General features: G+C 41.1%; 1 protein-coding gene across 6 annotated transcripts in view; it reads left to right on the top strand.

The window, feature by feature from the left end:
- CFAP61 (cilia and flagella associated protein 61) overlaps nt 1-21353 on the top strand; it is a 285685-nt gene that overhangs the window by 224104 nt on the left and 40228 nt on the right. For all 6 annotated transcript variants that reach the window (XM_013057056.2, XM_004754128.3, XM_004754127.3 and 3 more), the window contains one exon: nt 5157-5362. In XM_013057056.2, the coding sequence (XP_012912510.1) occupies nt 5157-5362 (206 nt within the window). The remainder of the gene's footprint in view (nt 1-5156; nt 5363-21353) is intronic.

The raw sequence follows: 21353 nt of genomic DNA on the forward strand, positions 1-21353 counted from the left end.
AACGGCCATTTGGTTCTGCTCACAGATTCTGTGGGTCAGGAATTAGGACAGGGCACAGTCGGTGGGAATGGCTTGTCTCCCTGCCCCACAATATCTGGAGCCTCATCTGGGAAGACTGGAAGATTAATTGTGACTCAGTGGGTGGATCCTATGAAGGCTTGTACTCACCTGGGCTGAAATTATTCAGTCACAGGGAGTGCTAACCAGAGCATGCCACCTGTGCTATCCTGGTCACCTGGGCTTCCTCACGGCATGGCAGCCCCAGAGGGGTCAGTCTTCTTGTGTGATGGCTCAGGGCTCTGAGTGCAAGTGGAGCTGCAGTGCCTCTTATGACCCATCCTTCATAGTCACATAGTGTCCCTTTCCCAACCATCTATTGGAGCAGTCACAGCCTCCAACACCATGAAGAGAGTACACAGAGGTCTCTCAATGTCAAGGTCATATTGCAGGTGAGTATGTGGGATTGGGGACGTCATTGTGGTCATCTTTCAAAAATACAGTCTGCTGCCAATGACATGAGGCGTTACATAGGATGAAGCCCAGATGTTGTGTTCAGGGGCTGAGCACTTTGGTCATCAGAGATAAATAATTGGACCCAAATATTACGTTCAAGAGCTAGAAAATATTGAACTTGGTTTCAGACAGAGCCAGATTCTTCAAGGACACTGTGTGATTTCCTGCATGTGGTGTCATTTATTTATGAACTCCTGGCCCTCTCTCTGAATAAAGTCAGAGAAGGTTTTTAATAAGGACCCCTTAAAAAGGGCCCTTTTTTTTTAAGATAATGAGTTTTAATAAGAATGCAACTTAAATAGATTCTTTGGCTGGTGCTATGACAGTATTTGAACAGGACCCCTGACTTTAATTAACCATTTTGCCAGGTGGGCCTCCTCTTTAATTAGTACAGAAGATCTAAACAGATTTTTTTTTCCCATTTTATTCTCCAAGAAAAAAAAAAAAAATGTAGGATGGTTCCATGGCAATCTTTTAGGGTTGGAATTAATTTGATTAAGTAAAATTGTTGCCAAAATGGTCAGGCAGTTACCTAAATAAAACCAATTGATTGAGAATGGAGCCCATTGAACAATATTTCATAAGAGAAACTGAATCGCTATTCTTCCAATAAATATAGAGCAGATGAATTTTATCAGACTTTTATAGCACTCACTAATTGGAATCTTTAAGTAAGAAGACACTTTAGTAATTCATGAGCTCTCTGAGAGGTAACCTGACAAAAAGAAGAAAGGGGACCCCTACATAATAAACTAATTTACAGATTCCAGTCCACATGCTTTGTTGGCTTATACACCATGGAATAAAGAAATTTGTCACAACAAATTCTGCCTTGGATACCATCAAATTTAAAATTGTGTGTTCATCATGAGAGCTGGGGACTTGATTTCTTGCATACCAAGTCTGACTACTCCTGTATCTTCCATTTGGCATGAATTCCACAGCCATTTTCCAACCTTTGTCAAAATCATAAAGGAACTCAAAAGGATAATTGTATTCAGGAAAAAAGGAAGGGGGAAAAGTACTACACCAGAACCAGTGACTCTGCCAAAATCTTAAATTCAAGATCCACATTAAAAAAAAAAATCCACATTTCCTAATGATTTACTTATATACTTAAAATAAAGCAAGCAACTAGACACATCCCACAGAATTGGAAAGTGTATGAAATCATCATCATTCCCTCAAAATCCCTTATGGAGTGGCAGGGCTGGAAGTTGCCCCAAGCCATCATTTTATGGAGCGATTTTCTGTGATGATAGACGGGAAGAATTCTGGACTTCACTGTATTTTCCTAGCCTGTCAGTAACTGCACCTAGGAATGACCTAGGAAATTCAGATAAGACTGCCTGGTCCTCTCAGAGTAATTTGTAGTCTGAGAGACCCATCTGTAGGTGACTTGTCTTTAATGTCAATGCAAAATATTTCGATGTGTTCCCCATTCCCAGAACAGCCCCCTGGTTATGCTAACACAGTGCCAGATCTCATTAAAATGGACAAAATTATTTCTGTAGTTGAGATTGGCTCTCGTAGCACAGCATGGTCATTTTTTTTTCCCCACTACAATATGGCCATTTTCTGCCTTCTTAAAGCCCTCATAGATTAATGTGTGAAAACACAGAGGCCACCCAAAGATTGTCATTCAATCTTTAAATCAAAAAGTAAGACCAAACAACTCCCAACAGATAGCATGACAACAAATCATTGAAAGCGATGCTGACCGTATCCCCCTTCTGTGGAACAACGTGGCCCAGCTCTGCAAACACATGTCAAGATGCCACCAACTAAGTTACTGTGGCCCTTGTGTTGAGGTGGTTGGCCTTGTCCAAATCAGTCTCTCTAAACAAAGAGTCCTCCTGAGCAGAAGTGAAATGCTTTGCAAAGTCCAAGTCCATCATATGGGTGGATCACAAAGTATGCCCCTTTGATGCCTGGGTTCCTTTCCTTAATCCTTCAGCTTAAAGAAATTTTAAATCCCACAAGACCTTGTAGGATTGTGGACTCTGCCCTCCAGTGAGCCCTGAGGAAACCTGGTACTAAATCTATGGAGTTGTTGTCAGTGACCTTTCTCCTGGAACCCCCAGCTGCCCTACCCCTGAAGCCAGGGAGAAGCCTCTCCTCAGAGACTCACTCGACTTTCCACCTAGGCAGCCCTCCTGAGAATAAAGGTGGCCTTCCACCCCTGGGGTGGAAGGGAGTCTAAGCCTAAAGCTGTGAGTGCCAAACTCAGAGGGTCTTTAGTTTTGTATTTAATCTTAGGAACACACATGGCTGGCACATTCTTCACTCTCATAGCTCCAAGTGTATTTAATTCAGAAATAGCCTTTGTTCCAGTGGGCTGCCAGGTAAAGCTGACCCTGTGATGTCACACGTTCTACTTTGGGAGGTGTTTGCTATTTAGTCTGAGAAGTCAAGACGTGAGGAAACACACCTGATGGAATAAAGTCTGTGGGACCATCTAGAACTAGGGAAGTAACTTGCATCAGGAGCAGAGCGTGAGGGGATAATCAGATACAGATAAGGAGAGCCGGCAGTCCACAGCCAGTGGCTCGGGGTCTGGCTTTTTTGAGACTCTTCTGGAGTCCAGACGAGCCCCACCCTTCCACACCCAAATCCTTCCTTCCCAGGGTCCCTCTTTCCCTCTTTCCTTCATTCTCTCCTGCTCCTTCTACTTTGTTTCATTTTTCTTTCTCTCTCTCCCTGTCTGATTCCCTGCCACAGCACAACCACTGTACTTAAAAATAACTTTTTATCATGTTAGAAATGGTAGTCATTTTTTAAAAAGATTTTATTTGTTTGACAGAGATGACAAGTAGGCAGAGAGGCAGGCAGAGAGAGGAGGAAGCAGGCTCCCTGCTGAGCAGAGAACCCGATGCGGGGCTCAATCCCAGGACCCTGGGATCATGACCTGAGCCAAAGGCAGAGGCTTTAACCCACTGAGCCACCCAGGCGCCCCAAAAATGATAGTCATTTTTTAAAAATAGAAACAACAGATAGTCAAATGAGCAGAAAGAGAAACACTAAGAGTGAGTGACCCTGTCTGTCAACCACAGATTGACCATTTGAACAGTGTGTTAAAGTGTTGACAGTAAAACAATAGAATGATACCATGTATGTTTATAAAAATAGAATGATACTGTATAAGTTATACAAATTTTGATACTATACTTATATAGTATCAAATGTACTGTAAACGTATTTTCCTGATGTGGAATATAGTTTACCAATGATTTTTGTTGGACTTGTTGCATCCCATTGTGTGGATGTCCCATTGTCCTGTTAGCTGATGCCTTCTGCATTGCTATGGAGGTAGATTTCCTGTCTGTATCCAACCATCTTGTGAGTGATGGATGACCGGCACCTACCTTGAGGTGCCACACCCAACCCCTTTCCTAAGCTATATATCTGCTCTCCCCCTGACCCTTAGATACACAGTTTCACACATCTATGTGGGGTTGGCCCAGGGTTTACCTGACATCCCTCCGGTATATGTCACTGTATGCCCTTTCCATTGGCGGATTCCTCCCCAGGGCTTTGCCACATGATGCCCAAATACCCACCAGTTGTTTCAATTTATTTAAAAATTTGGTTAAACCATGTGTCCTTGTTTAGACAAAATCCCCAGGGATGTCCAGGACTAAGTAAATGTTTGAGATCAGTGTAGTCCAACTCGCCTTGGATTTCTAAAATGCCACATTTAAGTGCAGAGCAAAAGCTTAAATCTATATGCTCTCAGGAAAGCTTTATTGAATGTAACTGTACTAAGTTCAGAGTCTAGGGGCAAAGTGCAGGTTCATCTGCCACCAACAGAACCCCATGTTTTTCCACCGATGGTTCTCAGTTTGGTTGCCTGAGCTGGTGGGGAGCATGTCTCCAGTTGGTAGGTCCATAGCCATTAGGGGCTGAAATAGAAAAAGGGATCGTGACATGGGATTTATCAGGCAGCATATTCCCTTTTCATGTGGGTTCATGCAGCAGTTTTAGCCAGCTTCTAGGAGACACAAAGCTATGCATCTTCACCTTTGACAACTTATGAACTAAAAAGTAGCCCGCAGCATGTACCTGTGTACTTCCTGCCCATGAACTTGAACCTTCTTCCTGGGAATGGACCTGACCACACAGCTGACCCTCCTCAAACCTAACTGGCAGGGAATCGCCTTTCACTTGTTTCTTTTACTTACAGAAACTTCTTTTAAAAAAAACCTGAAATTTTTTCTGATCACCAGAGACTAGGAGGTTTTTCTCAAAATGGGGCTGTGAAAAAAATTTTTAAAATTAACAGTCTTAACACACCTCACAGAAGAGAATAAACCCAGTTCCTTGTATTATCTGTGCAAGGTATTGAATAGCAGAGAACCTGGTTGTAACCTAGCAACTGATTTAGAAACGTGGAACAATGCAATCACAGTTTAAAATATCCCAAGGAACATTTAGTCATTAAGTCCGGTATGTGGTTACAGACACAGGGTTAGCTTCTGTTGAGTTTAGTCAATATCTATTGCTGTCATTTGCGATGTGTGATAAGATGCAACCTGTGTGTTATATATGAAAAATAAATTGCTATGATAAAGTTCCCAAAGTCCAGAAATGTTTCTAATTTTTTTTTTTCTGATTTCCCTCACACACATACCCCCCGCCACCAGGGTTTAGAAATAGTAACTGGTAATGCAAAAAATGGGACTTACTTCCGGATACATATCAACAAGTATAAAATGGTGGAAACCATCACGTGCCTTTCGAAAGAGCCTTTCCCTGCCTCCAATTACATCCGCCTCTTTGGCCAGCATGAGCAACTTCTCAACAACCTGTGTAATCGGTACGAGGACAAGCTGATCCCAGATCTCTACAGGTAAGTTGAACATTACACTTTACTAAGAGGAGATGCAAACATTTATAATGTCTTGTGAATGAGGGACGTGTTTTGTGATACACCAGAAAGCCAAACGGGAACCCATGGGAGAGGCTAGAAGGGCAGAAATTTTATTCTAAGATAAAAGAGATTATCTGACCATTAGCACTGAAGAGAGTGAGGGTCACATGGAGAAGTGCATGGACTCTTGATGTGTCCATATGTGGTCCCCATGGCTACACACAGGCCTGGATCCCAGATGCATCCAAGCACAGCCTTCACACCACAGCCAGGTCCAGATGAAATGATAGTCAAGTCCCTTTCAACATGGGGCTGCTGAGAGTGGTCAGAAATTGAAGAGGGAGATTTGGAAGCAGGATATGAGAGCACGTGGTCCTGGTGGGAATTCCACAACCACAGGTAAGTTATTTGTGGCCCCAGCCTTCCTCCCAGCATGTGCTAAAGCAAAGGGGGAGGCCACTTGTATAAGACATTGTTAAGGGGATTCTGCACAGTAGGGTGGTTAGACTCTGTGATTTGTGCCTGTCTTTTCAAATGCTAAGACATGTTCTAGTCCCTGGGAGGACTAGAATCTTAAGGTAGAAAGCTATTCTTGGAAAGTATGTTGCTTCAAAAGGTTAGAAGAACTTCCTTCTCTGCACAAAGCAAGATAATGACAGAGCCGGTATCAGATACAGATGTAGGACATAAATCGTAGAATTCCAGTGTCCTTGATACCCAAAGCAGTGACTGCTAGAATCAGGAGCAATCTCTTTCCTCTTAAAAATATGTTTAAATTGGGACACCTGAGTGGCTCAGTCGGTTATGCTTCTGCCTTCAGCTTAGGTCTTGATCTCAGGGTCCTGGGATCAAGTCCTGAGTTGGGTTCCATGTTCAGTGGGGAGTCTATTCCCCCACCCTGTCGCCACCCCCCGCCCCCGCTGGGCTCATGCTCTCTCTCTCTCTCTCTCTCTCAAATAAATAAATAAATAATTTAAAAAATATGTTTAAACTGCAGACTATATCATACAAACAAAAAAGCATATAAAACGTGTGTACACTTTAAGGGATAATAATACTAGAATTCTGTGTCCCTCCCACCCATTTTTTTTTTTTAAGATTTTATTTGTTTGTATTAGAGAGAGAGAGCACAGCATGGGGAGAGGCAGAAAGAGAGAGAAGCAAGCTCCCCACCGATCAGGGTGCCTGACTGGTGCTTGATCCCAGGACCCTGACTGAGATCATGACCTGAGCCAAAGACAGAATTTTAACTGGCTGAGCCACCCAGGTGCCCTGGCATGCCCACCTTTCTTAAGAAATAATTTCTGGGGACACCTGAGTGGCTCAGTTGGTTAAGCAGCTGCCTTCGGCTCAGGTCGTGATCCCAGGGTCCTGGGATCGAGTCCCACATCGGGCTCCTTGCTCGGCGGGGAGCCTGCTTCTCCCTCTGCCTGCCTCTCTGTCTGCCTGTGCTCGCTCGCTCTCTCTCCCTCTGTCTCTGACAAATAAATAAATAAAATCTAAAATAATAATAATAATAATAATTTCTGGGAGCACCTGGGTAGCACAGGTGGTTAAGCACCCAACTCCAAATTTCTGCTCAGGCCATGATCTCAGGGTTGAGAGATTGAGCATATGTTGGGCTCTATGCTCAGCAGGAAGTCTGCTTGAGATTCTCTCTCCCTCTGCCCCTCCCACCTGTGCTCACACCCACTTTCTCTCTAAAGTTAAAAAAAAAAAAAAGAAAGAAAGAAAAAGAGGATTTCTTACTTGAGAATGTTACAAGTCTTCTCTCATCACATTGCTCTGTGTCCGTGGAGGTCACGAGGATTGGTTAATCACTCCCTGCCTTTCCGGTAAGGCAGGGATCAGCAAACTTTCTCTATAAAGGGCCAAATAGTAAATATTTTAAGCTCTGAGGGCCGTATAACTTCATTACAAGTGTTCAGTTCTTCTGTTGTACTGTAAACGTGACCAGATAACACACAAGCAAATGGACATGTCTGTGTCACAAGCAAATGGACATGTCTGTGTCCCAGTAAAACTTCATACCAAAGAAAGCTCCAGGCCAACCCTTGTTCTAGAAGTATACCACATAATTCCTAAATAGTAAATTAGTTTTGCTTGTTTTTGAGTCAATTCCATGGCAGAGTAGAAAAAGTCAACACTTCCCCTCACACCATTTGTTTAGACTGCTATAAATATTCCCTCATACTACTGTCTCCACTCCTCTGTCTGTTTGATTGATGTTTAACTTGTTCCCATCACAAACAATGCTGTGGACACTTGGGGCACACCTCACATGTGAGAACTTCTCTTGGGTTTATTAGGTGGTGCTGAAATTTTCCCCAACTAGTTGTGTCTCTGTAAACTTCCTCCCACAGTACCAGAGAATGCCTCCACAGCCTGGTCAACCTGTGGCACTATTGGGACTGGGCAGTATAGTCATTCTGGTTATGTGAAAAAGTATCTTCCTGTGGTTTTAATTTCCCTGCCCTGACTAGTAACACATCTCAGTGTCTTTTCATTTGCTCACGGGCCATTTGTAATAGTTTCTGGGAAACACCAGTGAATGACTCATTCACAGGAGTCATTTATGCACTCTGGATATACATGTTAGTTGTATATTTTTAACATTTTGAGCCTTGTCTTTTCACTTTACGGTGTCAGTTAACAGAATTAAAATGAAATTCTTAATTTTAATGTAATCTGTTCATCTTCTTCAGGGTGTTTTGGGTATTCTTGTCCCTTCCCTCTTACAGTAGTTTTTATAGTACACTTGTGAAGCCCCTTGAAAAGCCCCATTGGGTTTGATAAGAAATGCATTGAACCTTAGATCAGTAGGAATGGACATTTTTGATATTTGACATCTTTGATATTAAGCCCATATGTTATGATATAACATAGTATGGGTCTTGATTTATTTAGGTGTCTTTAGTATCTTTCAATAAAGATTTAAAATGTTTTCCATTTCTCCATGATGCCTTGCAAAATTTTTGTTTGATATAATCCAAAGTGGTTTTAAATTTTTATTGCTGTTGTAAATAAGCATTTGCTTATTTTTTTTTAAAGATCTTATTTATTTATTTGACAGAGAAAAATCACAAGTAGGCAGAGAGGCAGGCAGAGAGAGAGAGAGAAAGAAGCAGGCTCCCTGCCGAGCAGAGAGCCCAATGCGGGACTCGATCCCGGGACCCCGAGATCATGACCTGAGCTGAAGGCAGCGGCTTAACCCACTGAGCCACCCAGGCGCCCTAAACATTTGCTTATTGATGGCTGCTATATAGTACATAGAAATGCACTTTTTGTATGTTTTCACATTCTACAAATTTGCTAAACTCTCTCATTTATTCATATCATTTCCTTTATATTGTTTTAGATTTTCCACACAGAAAAATTGTATCATCTGCAAATAATAACAATTTGTTTCCTCTTTTCCAATCTTTGTAGCTTTTGTTTCTTTTTCCTATTTGCTACAGTGGCTAAGCTTTGCCTTAAAAGGTAGGATAGAAGTAGTGAGAGACGGCATCCTTGCCTCACTCTTTTTTTTTTTTTTAAGATTTTATTTATTTATTTGTCAGACAGAGATCACAAGTAGGCAGAGAGGCAGGCAGAGAGAGAGGAGGAAGCAGGCTCCCTGCTGAGCAGAGAGCCCCATGCAGGGCTTAATCCCGGGACCCTGGGATCATCACCTGAGCTGAAGGCAGAGGCTTAACCCACTGAGCCACCCAGGAGCCCCCCTAGCCTCACTCAATCTTAGAGGGAATATATGTGTTCAGTATGAACTGTACGACATTTGCCGTATATTTTTGTGGATATCCTTTATCAAAATAAGAAAGTTTCCAAGCAAACCCCTCCACGGGCAGCCAGAGCCAGCACTCATGAGGCCTCGACTGCTCAAGCATCTGCCCCCATGGCTGCCACCATTTCCGCTGGCCCTGCCAGTGCTTGCTCTGTCCCGGCCCTTAATTTTTATATTTTAAAAATAAAATATTTTTATTATTAAATTATTTTTATTTTTATTAGCATTTTTATCACACATGGATTTTTATTGTTTTCCACAAAGAGTACTTAATTTTTGAAATCTTTCATAGATGAGGATCTTTTCCTATATGCCTCCAATCATAAACTATATTTAGGTATAATATCAAATTTGGTGAACTACCAAATTTCTTAATCAAAGGATTTCCCTCCTCAAAAGTTTATAGACTTGACTCCAATATTTTTTTTAAATAAGGAAAAATACAAGTCTTTGTAAAAATTAATGCATTTGTTCCTTAGCTTATACATAAGATTTTATTGTTGCTTTAACCTCCCCCAAAATTTTGAATTAGAGGGGAATCAGTCGGTAGTTCAAGAAAATTTTTACTCGAAGGGGAGCCTATGTCAAAAGTCTTCTCTGAAAAAAAAAATGTTTTCACATTTGACCAAATCCAAAAGCCCTTGTTGGTTTGTTTTTCCCTGAGAGGAAGGACAGGAAGGTGGTGCTGACACAGACAGACTCTGCAAGCTTGGGACCACTGGCTGGGGCGCAGCTGTTGACTGATGATAGTAATAATTTTAAAAGTTAATTTGATTTTCTAAGAGTGAATATTTGGGATGGCAAAATGAGACAACACTAGGACAGGCCATATCCGGTTATGCCAACCGCCATCTGTAAGAAAGAGGCAAGGAGGGTGGCAAGACAATGGCTGATCAGCAGAGGTCACTGCTCATGGTCAAGTGACGGACTGAGGCCATGGGCCTTGTCAGTCCCTCCCACACGTGCATTAGCGTGTACATGCAGCTGCAGCCACATTCTTCTCAAGTGCCATGAAATGCTGCCAGGCCCCAATGCTAATTCTTGGCCCATCACCGCCTGCCCTGTCTGTTGTCAGACAGCCTGGCAAGGCTTTCTGCGAGCAGGAAGGGCAAATGGCTTCGCTTATTTTGGCTGCAGTGTGATTACCAATGATTGCCCTGACCTCGGCAGCTTCAGCAGTATGCTTGTTAGAATCCAGGCCATGTCGGTCCACCATGCCTAGGGCCGCCATCCTCCATGCTGGGGGTGAGGGGTATGTGTGTGTGGAGGGGGGATGGTGGCTGACCGTCAACCAGCCACTCTGTCTTCTGCAAGACGGATGAGATGTCAAAACGAGGCTCCTCCTCCGGTTCAAAGAACCTCTCTGGAGCCTTTCCCTTCATTTTCCCCCAACCCATTCTCACCCCATCAAGGGCCGGGACAGAGCAGGCACTGGCAGGGCCAGCGGGAACAGTGGCAGCCATGGGGGCAGATGCTCGAGCAGTCGAGGCCTCATGAGTGCTGGCTCTGGCTGCCTGTGGAGGGGCTTGCTTGGAGCCATGTGGAATCCCATGGTGCTGGTGGCGGCTGAGCAGTCAGCCACCATGATGCACGGCTGGACAGCTGCCACAGGACGGCAGCACAGCTGAGGGTCTGGGGCCCAGGCTGGCTTGGATCTTATTCTTTGTTTTCACCTTGCAGTGCCAGGACAGATCGTTAACAATGAAGAGCACAGATCCATCCCTGTGTGTGTGCGTGAGTGTGCGAGTGTGTATGAGACAAAGAAATAAATTCATCAACTGATTGGCTTACCACTTTGGGGAAAGAAGGGAGGCCATTTTTATCGTTTGTTCCTTTATGAATCAGTCTGCATTTAAAGTCACGTAACAAATCTGTAACTAGAATGTACTCTTCCCCCGAGGAGCGCTTGTGTCCCGCAGCGTGTCCCGCAGCGTGTCCCGGGCAAGTAGACCACACCTACCGCAAACCTTGCAAACCCCTGGTGCTGAGTCCCATGACGGCATTTAGAATGAGCAGCCCCTCCTACCCTGCAGATACTGTTCCTCCTTTGGGACACGGGGTGGAGGGAACAGGGCAGTAGGAGCTTTGTTGAGGCTGCTGAGAAGTCACAAAATGGGAACCTGGGCTGGAGGGGACAAGGCGTAGCGAGGCTGAGGCTGCTTCCCCAGAGTCCGTTGCAGCCTTTAACAAGGCATGTCCTGTGCCCGCTCTCCTTGCTTCGCACTACTCCACCTTCCTTTCCCCCACGTATGGATGGCTCTGCAAAAACAAGGTCTTGCCTACTGAATCCCTCCCCACTAATATTAATTAACAGTCTGGAGCACCCTTTTTCCTGGCGGCGTGAATAGGTCTTGCCCTAGCTTCTTTGTGTGAGCCCATCAGATGCTCATAAACCTTGATTAAACCACCTCTTTTCACATCTTAACATGCTCTGCTCTCAAAGACTGCCCTCACACGGCCCTCTCCTCCTGCGAGCCCCGCCGCCCTCCACACTTCCCCAAACACTCGAATGGCCTATTTTTAGTGGGTAAGTGCTGCTGTGCACAATATTCTAAATGGGCTTTGAGGAAGCCCTGTAAAAGGCTGCCATTACCTTTTGAACTCTGAAGCTCCAGAAGTTACTCCCTTAGGAAAGCTGCCTTGTGCAGCCGCTGTCTTTGGAACTGTTAAGCGGGACGCTGCCAACACACATTGTCTCCTAATTCACTTATTAGACTCCAATTGGAGTCATTTAATCATGACTTAAACGCTTTTCTGTTCCTCTGTAGTCAGTGGCCTTGTGTTGTGTCCAGTAGAAAAATCACACACTAAATTCTAGGTGTCCATTTTTCCAGAATTCTCAAAATTTCTTGAAATATGACTGCCCACTCCAGCTTGTCAATTTTTTTCCCTATGTACCTAAAAATTGCTGGGTAATTATTCGCCCAGAATGCAGACTTCTCTGTTGGCCACTTACCGAATCACTCTTTCGCCTTTCTTGTTTCCTGCTTGTCTGTTTCATTTCACCTGCCACCAGTTACGTTTGATAACCTTATAAATAGGAATCCTTTTTCAGATGATTTGCTGAAATCAAAGTCCCTTCTTTTCAATTTGCTTCCTGGTCATTTAATTACAATCTTTTTCTCCACCCTGTGAAAGGTGATTTTGAATGGGCATGCTCAGATGCTGCATCCCGGGCTCCTCACTGGTCATTCCCAGTCCCCCTTCCTTTAACGGGCAGCTTCCTACCCAATGCTGTTTCTCATACAATCACATAGCCTTGAAGCTGAACCCGTATCCTTGAACATCCCCTGGTACTAAGATGGTGAATCTTAGATCTGGAAGTATAGATCAGTGTGGGGACCGAATTCTGTGTGACACAATGTATGTTCATTTTTATTTGTAATATTTCTCTAATTAAAAGAATTTGGGTTTTTTTTTCCTAGTATATGTCACCTCCCTCCTTCCTACTGTGACATTTGTGTAGAATTAGCCTTTCCTAGGATGAAAAGCAAGATTGGTTTGAACCATCCTAAAATTATAGCCAGTACAAGTCCCTTCAGATATTATAATTATAATGTGAAAGAAAAATAAACATATCCATTCACATAGTCAGCAATGAACACCATAGAGCTTTGCATAAAGTATGGAGTTTTTTAATCAAATTATAAATGACATACAATATCCTCTTAGTTTCAGGTGTATATCATAGTGATTCAATATTTTTATGCATTATGAAATCATCCCCACTATATGTTTAGTTAGCATCTGTCACCATACGATGTTTTTAATAATATTATGAAACTATATTCTCTCTGCTGTACAATACATCTTTATTCATTCATCTATAGATGGTTACTTGGATTGCTTCTGTATCTTGGCTATCGTAAATAATGCTTCAATAAACATAGGGGTGTGTATATCTTTTCAAATTAGTGTTTTCATTTCCTTTGGGTAAACGCCCAATAGTGTAATTGGTGGCTCACATGATAATTCTATTTTTAATTTCTTGAGGAACTCCATACTGTTTTCCACAAGGGCTGTACTGGTTTGCATTCCCACCAACAGTGCACGAGAGTTCCTTTTTTTCCACATTTTTACCAACACTTATTTCTTGACTTTTTGATTGTAGCCACTTTGACAGGTGTGAAGGGATGTCTCATTGTGGTTTTGATCTGATTACCCTGAAAATGGGTGATGTTAAGCATCTTTTCATGTGTCTATTGGCCATCTGGATGAATTTGTAAAAATGTCTGTTCATGTCCTCTGTCCATTTTTAATTGGATTATTTTTGGTGTTGAGTTATATATGTTCTTTAAATATATTTTGCATACAAATACCTTATTAGATAGATCATGTGCGTATATCTCCCCATTCGGTAGGTTGCCTTCTTATCTTGTTGATGGTTTCGTTCACTGTGCAAAAGCTTTTTATTTTGCTGTAGTCCCAGTGGTTTAATTTTGCTTTTGTTTACTTTGGAAAAAGAGGCACAACTAGAGAAATGTTTCTATGGCTGATGTCAAATAGGTTATTGCTTATGCTTTCTTCTAGGAAGTTTATGTTTTCAGGTCTCACATTTAGGTCTCTAACCCATTCTGAGTTTATTTTTGTGTGTACAGTGTAAGACAGTGGTCCAGTTTCATTCTTTTTCATGTAGCTGTTCAGTTTTCCCAACACTAATTTGTTGAAGAGACTGTCTTTTTCCCATTGGATGGTCTTTCCTTCTTTGTTGTATATTAACTGATCATAAAAGGGTGGATTTATTTCTGGGCTGTCTGTTCTGTTCTATTGGTCTATGTGTCTATTTCTGTGCCAGTACCAGGCTGGTTTTGTTTACTACTGCTTTGTATTATATCTTGAAATCTGGGGTTGTGGTACCTTCCATTGTGTTCCTCTTTTTCAAGATTGTTTTGACTATTTGGGGTCTTTTGTGGTGCCATACAAATTTTAGGATAATTCTAGTTCTGTGAAAAATATTAGTGTTTTGATAAGGATTGCACTGAATCTGTAGATGGCTTTGGGTGATATGGGCGTCTTAACAATATTGGTTGTCCCAATTCACGAGCATAGAATATCTTTCCATTTGTTTGTGTCATCTTCAATTTCTTTCACCAGTGTTTTATAATTTTCAAAACAGAAGTCTTATGCCTCCTTGGTTAAGTTTATTCCTAGGTATTTTATTATTTTGGGTGCAATTGTAAATAGATTGTTTTCTTAATTTCTCTCTGCTACTTCATTATTGGTGTATAGAAATACAACAGGTACAGTTTAATATATATGGTATATTATAATAATACAACAGATGTGTATTAATTTTGTATCCTGTGGCTTTACTGAATTCATTTATCAGTTCTAATAGTGCTTTTTTTTTTTTTTTTTTTTGGTGAGGTGTCTAAGATTTTCTCCAGATAGTATCATGTCATCTGTAAACAGTGAAAGTTTTACTTCTTCCTTATCAATTTAGGTGCCTTTTATTCCTTTTTCTTGTCTGATTGTTGTGGCTAGGACTTCCAGTACTATATTGAATAGAAGTGATGGGTGTGGACAGCCTTGTCTTATTCGTTACGTTAGGGGAAAAGTTCTTAGTTTTTTACAGGAAGGTATAAATTCTTATTTCATGTGCCTTGGTCTTATTGATGTTGGTCAGAATCTTTCCCTTGAAGATAGTGCCTGTGAATGAATGGAAGAGAAATGAGTACCCATCTCGCAGCCAAGGTATTTTTTTTAATGTGAAGGGCTTTTATTAATAAGAATTTAAAGCCAGCTGGCTCAGTATCCATTAACATAAATCTAACATGGGAGATGAGGGGTGGGAACTCACATTTATTTATTTATTTATTTTCATTTTTTAGCAGCTTTATTACAATACAATCACAGATCATAAAAATCACTCATTTTAAGTATATAGTTCAGTAGTTTTAGTAAATTTGTACAATTGTTCGATCAATAATACAGTCCAGTTTTTATCTTCATCACCCTAGAAGGTTCCTTCATGGCTGTTGCCATCATCCCCATTCCTGCTCCTATCCAAGGCAACCGCTGATCCGCTTTCTCTAGAAACATTATATAAATGGAGTCATACCTCATGTATGGCCTCTTGCACCCAGCATACTGTCTTTGAGGTTCACCCGTGCTGTGGCATTATCTTTCATCTTTTCCTTTTTATTACTGAGTAGTATTCCATTGCATGAATATGTAGATTTTACTTACCGTTTGCCAGTGGATGGGACATTTGGATTGTTTCCAGTTTTTAACTATGATGAATAATGCTGTTTAAAAATTCATTTACAAATCTTTGTATGGTAAGTGCTGGGAAGTGTGTAAGCCTGATGATTCACAGACCTGTACCCCTGGGGCAAATAATACATTATATGTTAATAAAAATAATAATAAAAGAATTTGGTGTGGGAGAAAGTAAAAAGCTACCTCAAACAAGCTAAAATGAAGGTTTAAAAAGTGCATGCATGGATTTTACTTAGCCTAGCTAGCTACTATTGCACTTTAGAATCAGGTGTTCATCATATTTCAGCCCATGTGTGGGGGAAAAAAGAATATTAGGGGTTTAAAAAAGTATTTCTAGGGGAAACTTGTTGTGCGTCCTGAGGACAGGCTCAGGATGAGAAAGCAGGATGATACTGAGGGACAGATTTTTAATAATCCCTTTACTTCCATTGTTACCCTCACCTCCCTCTGCTTCCTCATCTCCTGGAGAATCCTATAACAATAAAACTGGGAATCATTGTATACCCACAAGAATGGCTAACAAAAACAAAAACGAAAACAAAAAACTGACAACAACCAAGTGATGGTGAAGATGTGAAGAAACTGGAACCCCCATCTTCCTAGCAGAGATGTAAAGTGGCACATCTGTTTTTTGGAGAACTGCCAGTATCTCACATTATGACCCAGTTTCTTACCATAGGACTCAGTAAGTCCACTCCTAGTTAGCAACCCAAGAGAAAGGAACTCACTTTGATTAATGGATCACTCTTCACCAGATCTCTCTACCCACTTTATCCAATGTGAACTCCCATAGTCCTTGTATCACCCCTTCCAAGTGGGGCATTATTACCTCATAAAAGAGAGTAATCTGATAGTTTTCATACTATAAAAGAAAACCAGTGTTTTCACTATCTGAAAGGAAATGTGTATGTTTAAATTACATATTAATACCTGAGGAGACAATTTCAGTGCAGGGATGACCCTGCATCCCAAAAGACTGTGCTGCATGTGAACTGTACATGAATGAATCATGTAAAGTGTAAGACATAACTCACATATATGTCTCTTGGACCGATCTACAATGTTATTTAAGAATTCAAACTTTTCACCAAGATTTAAGAAAACAAGGAAACATCTTGTGGCAAGACCACTGCAGCCACCAACAGGTTATCTGTAGCCCCCACCTCCATACAGCCAGATGGCTGGCTGCCATCTTTGTCATGCTGTACCTGTATACTCTTGGTATATATTCTAAGAGAATTTAGTTCAAAAGTGTTAAAAAGTGAATTATTCTCTTTCCTTAAAATGCAGAGGACACTAGGCTAAAACAGAGGGTTCAATTCCTGCACTGTTGCTTATTAGCTTTGTGAATTTGGGGCAAGCCGTCTTACCTCACTGAGCATCAATTTCCTCATTTATGAAGTGGTGATATAATTTATGATAAACTTTCCCACATCACAAAGTAAAAGTAGATGATGATGTAAAAGTATTTGAAAGATTTAAATTGTTGTAATTACTTTAGCTCAAGTGTTCATGTTTGCTACAAGTCCATATTAGCTTTTATGGAATGGAAGACCTTTTCAGGCTTTTATGCAATATTTCTTCTCCATCCAAAATTAATATAAATTTAGGAAAATTTAGTGCTTCTTTCAAAAATTCAAGTTAATGAATGTTTTCAGATTGCATTAATATAGGCACTTACTGTACTTTATTTTTTTAATATGTATTTGGAGGTACCTATGAGATTTCACATCCTTCTGTTTTTTTTTTTTTTTTTTCAGAGTCATACTCTGGGGAAAAAAACTACTCAGGGAGAGGTCATTATCAAGAATTAAATAAGTGTGAAATCAGGTGCTTTCAATCAGTAATTCAATCAGTAATATATGAAGACTAGACTCAATAGCATACCTCCCAGGGTACTTTACTGCAGAGGAATGGATCAAAGGTTTCTATATAAGCAACACTTGAAGACATTTCATTTCAAACCACTGGCACCAAAAGCAACCAAGTAGGTTTAGAATATCATTTAAAGTTGAAACTGAACCATCTGGGTTACAAAGGAGGTCTAGAATCTAACATACAGTTAAAAAAAATTGCTCTGGAAAATTCACACATTGTCTACAGTTATGAACACCTTAGATGTGCATTGTCCAAATGATAGCCAATTGTCAGATGTGACAGTTTAGATTTTAGAAATAGAAAGATTAAATAAAATTAAAAATTCAGTATTGCAGTCACACTTGCCGTGTTTCACGGGCTCAACATCTGCACATGGCTAATGGCTACCGCACTGCACAACCCACCACAGATGATTGACATCATTGTGAAAAGTTCTCTTGAACAGTGCTATTACAGACCAGTCACATTCATGGAATTCGTAATGGGCGGTGTTGGGCCTATCTATGGAAACCCTTTCCTAAAATGTTAATCACCAGCCCCATTTGGTTGTGAGCCCCTGATGTGCAGATATGGTACTAACAGGTGGGTGTTCAGGTGAAGGCCCAGTGGGTAGAAAAAGAAAGTAATTTCTCTCCATACCTGCTATGTGGGGTCACCTGGGAAGAAAATTACCCCCAGATCACATGCCAAAGGTGAACAGATGGAGAGCGTAGTGTGGGAGAACAGGCAGAGCAGGCAAGCTCTCCGGCATATTAGGTCACAGTGTAGTCAAGGCAAGAGGCACCACATACGTCCTTCCTACCCATTTATGTTTGTGTACAGCCCAACTGGCTGAACCCCAACCAGCCTGCCACTTCCTCACCAGTTATGCATGGCAGCCTCAATAACTAACATCCTATCCTGTTATCAGATTCAGGTCTTGGCTTGGGGTTCAGGAGATGTGACTTGTATGTTCAGAACTGACTTTTGTCCCTCTGAGCATCTCTGCAATATCACTTTTCAAAATTTTGCTGCAGAAGTTAAAGTTCTTTCTAGATTTTCTTCCTCCTTCTCATCTGGCAGCATGTGGGTTGAAGGTTATTATTTATGAGTCTAAATTAATAGCTGATGAGCCAATGGTTATCTACAAGTTTACTAAATTGCTTTAGGATAAATACCTCTTTACCAAGCTCCAGGAAGCAACTGAGTTGTTCTATTGTTATTGGAATTGTTAAAATAAATACATTTCAGAAATCATGTTTTCACTCTACTGAACCATGAGAAGAAACTGGCCTGTCTGCTTGAATTTTTTATGGCAAACTAACAATTGCAAAAAGATGCTTTGAAGCCAACTGGCCGGCATGGGGTTATCATGCATGAAACATTCTCATTCTTTTCTTCCTAAGCCTGGATCTTTTTATGTTTCTTTTTGAGGATTATTTTGTACATATTTGTTTATTTTTTAGTATTTTCTATTACAAAAACAATACATGCTTATTACAGGAAATTTAGAAAAATATTTTAAAAGCTAACAGGAATACAAAACCCATCCTAATCTCACTACTTAGAGCATATTATGGAATATTAAGCTATTTTCGATGAGAAGATTTGAATGATAACTGCGGTTTGCTCCTAGAAAGAAAACCTGCAACAAGTTCATCAACAGTATGACTGCCCTCTTTTGGAAGTAGGTGCTAGGAAGGACCTTAACCACAGACCAGTACACTCATCTCATAAATGAAAAACCCAAAGTGGCAGGGCTCACCATCAGTCACAACCAAGACACTGGCATCAATAATAGTGGAACTATAGCCCTTGACTCTCAGTTGCAAACCCTTTATACAGGGACAGAAGGAATGTGTTCTCTGTTGTTCTGTGACATCATTTAGAGAAAGCACCTGCTTGGAACATGAGAGTAATTTTTCTCTTCTACAAAATACTGCAGGAGATGCCCAGGATAATTCATGTGTGCAGGAAAGAAATATTAGAACCTCTATTTGTATTTTTATTTTAAAAAAATAGGCATCAAACTTTATTAGTATTTGAAGCATAGATAATGGCACCTTCTTGGGCCAGATGAAAGACAGAGTAGGTCCTACAGGGACTCAGGGGGATATCCAGGGTTGCAGGGGGATGTCACAGCAAAGAGGGATCAACCTTATAAGTGAACTTTGGATTGTACTGTAGCTTTTGTGTATCTATTCTGTGGATTTATAGATACTTGATGGTTTTAACTAAACTAACCTCTGCAAAATGGACACGATCATTTAAAGGACTCCTCCAAGAAACCACAGGTTGAAAATCCTCACAAAGCATGCATGAGTGAGTCAGGAAGTGGCAGAGCCAATGTCTCCTACTCCTCAGATAGCTTTACCAGCCTCATTAGGAGTATGTATGATGATTAATCTAGCAGAATTCAGTTGCAGACAATAGACTAGTTCAAACAGGAAATGAGGTACTACTAGTCATGAGTAGTTTATAAAAATCTTTGAATGAGCTGAAGGCCTAATCTGACTCCCAGGAAAATTTTAGAAAATGGCTTTGCATACCTGGCTGACCTTTGCCACAGTGAGGACCGACTCTGTGACCACACCTCTCTGCCACAGTCCACATCAGCAAAATGAGTACTCTAAGTACTGCCTCTTGCTGCCTATAAGATTCTGCTACAGCCAGAGCTAGACAATACCATGACCAGGCTTACCAGAAAAGCAAGGAAAATAGTGGAAGCAGGGTCTCCATCTCAGTGGAGGCATTCACATCCACCTTTCAAGTCTTGCATGAAGGTGTCTCTTTGGAGGAAGCTTTGTTCCATGTAGAACCCAGATTGCAGATTCAGTTCCATGCAGAATCCACATTTCCAATGTCTGAGAAAGGTAGTCTTTCATTTTACTGCCTGTGATATTTCGGATAATTCATGCTACAAAGGGTCTGAGATGCAGCTGCCTGAGCTAGTCGGCATTATCTCCAATAGCTGGCTAATCAAGATTACCAGAAATCAGTCCTCCAAATGCAAAACTATCATCAAGAAGACTACTTAAAATTTGGGTTTACGTCTGTTATCAGTAAGGATGAGCTTTGCCCTAATTATATACAGGCCAACAAACCCTTATCCAAAATCCTGGGAGCAGATGCTGTAGCACTCCATTAAAAAAAAAAAAAATCTTTATACTCAAATAAAGAAATGTAAAAAGATAAAATAAAATTTAAAAATTGGGGGGAGTAGATTTACCCTCTCACTTGAAACAACTAAAAACTGCCCAAAATGTTTTAAAAGAAAGGATTAAATAAAGCATAGTAGATATAAGGCAGTGAAAGAGAGTGAAACCTGAGAGAATGGAAACAAATAAGGTACGCCCTCATTCGATCCAGCTTGCTGCCTTGAGAGAGTTTTGAGGCCAAGGGCAAGGGGTGGAACCCAGCGGACCCCCTGCATTGAGGAATGGAGCTGTGAATCTGGGGGTGGTGGGTGGTGGCCAACGCTAATAGAGTTCTCAGCACAGGGTTCTCTGGAGGAGAAAGCTGCAGACAGACAACCACGGAGATCTGCAGAAGGCTTCGCTAGAGAATCCAGTTGAGCACTCAGTGTTTGCAGGTGAGGAAACTACTCAAGGTCAGGAAAGTATCACTCAAAGGGATTAAAGGTCATGGTGCCTGATGCTCACACAGGGCTGGGAAGAGTACCTACTCCAACCAGCCAGCTTGAAGAAGTTCCAGATTTATGGGGCAGTGGATGGAGTACACACTGTGGTCTCCCCTCAGTAGTGAGAATAACCAATAGGCATCCAAAGAAGCAGGAAAATACAGCCCATCATTAAGAGAAATATGAATCAATTAAAACCAATCCACAACTGACCCAAATGTCAGAATTAGCAGACAAGCATGTTCAAAATCACTGTAGTTGTATTCCACGTATTCAAAAAGTTAATTAGAGATGTAGAAGGTATCTATAAGACCCAAACCAAACTTCTAGACACGAAAACTATAATGTCTGAGATGAAAAACTATCTTGGATGGGATTAATGAAGATTAGATCTTGCTGAAGAAAAGATTAGTGAACTTGAATATATAACAGTTGAAACTACCCAAAATGATAATGCAAAGAGAAAATGA

Source organism: Mustela putorius, unplaced genomic scaffold (assembly GCF_011764305.1).
Source record: "Mustela putorius furo isolate JIRA1106 unplaced genomic scaffold, ASM1176430v1.1 tig00000253_pilon_pilon_pilon, whole genome shotgun sequence".
Taxonomy (NCBI): Eukaryota; Metazoa; Chordata; class Mammalia; order Carnivora; family Mustelidae; genus Mustela; species Mustela putorius.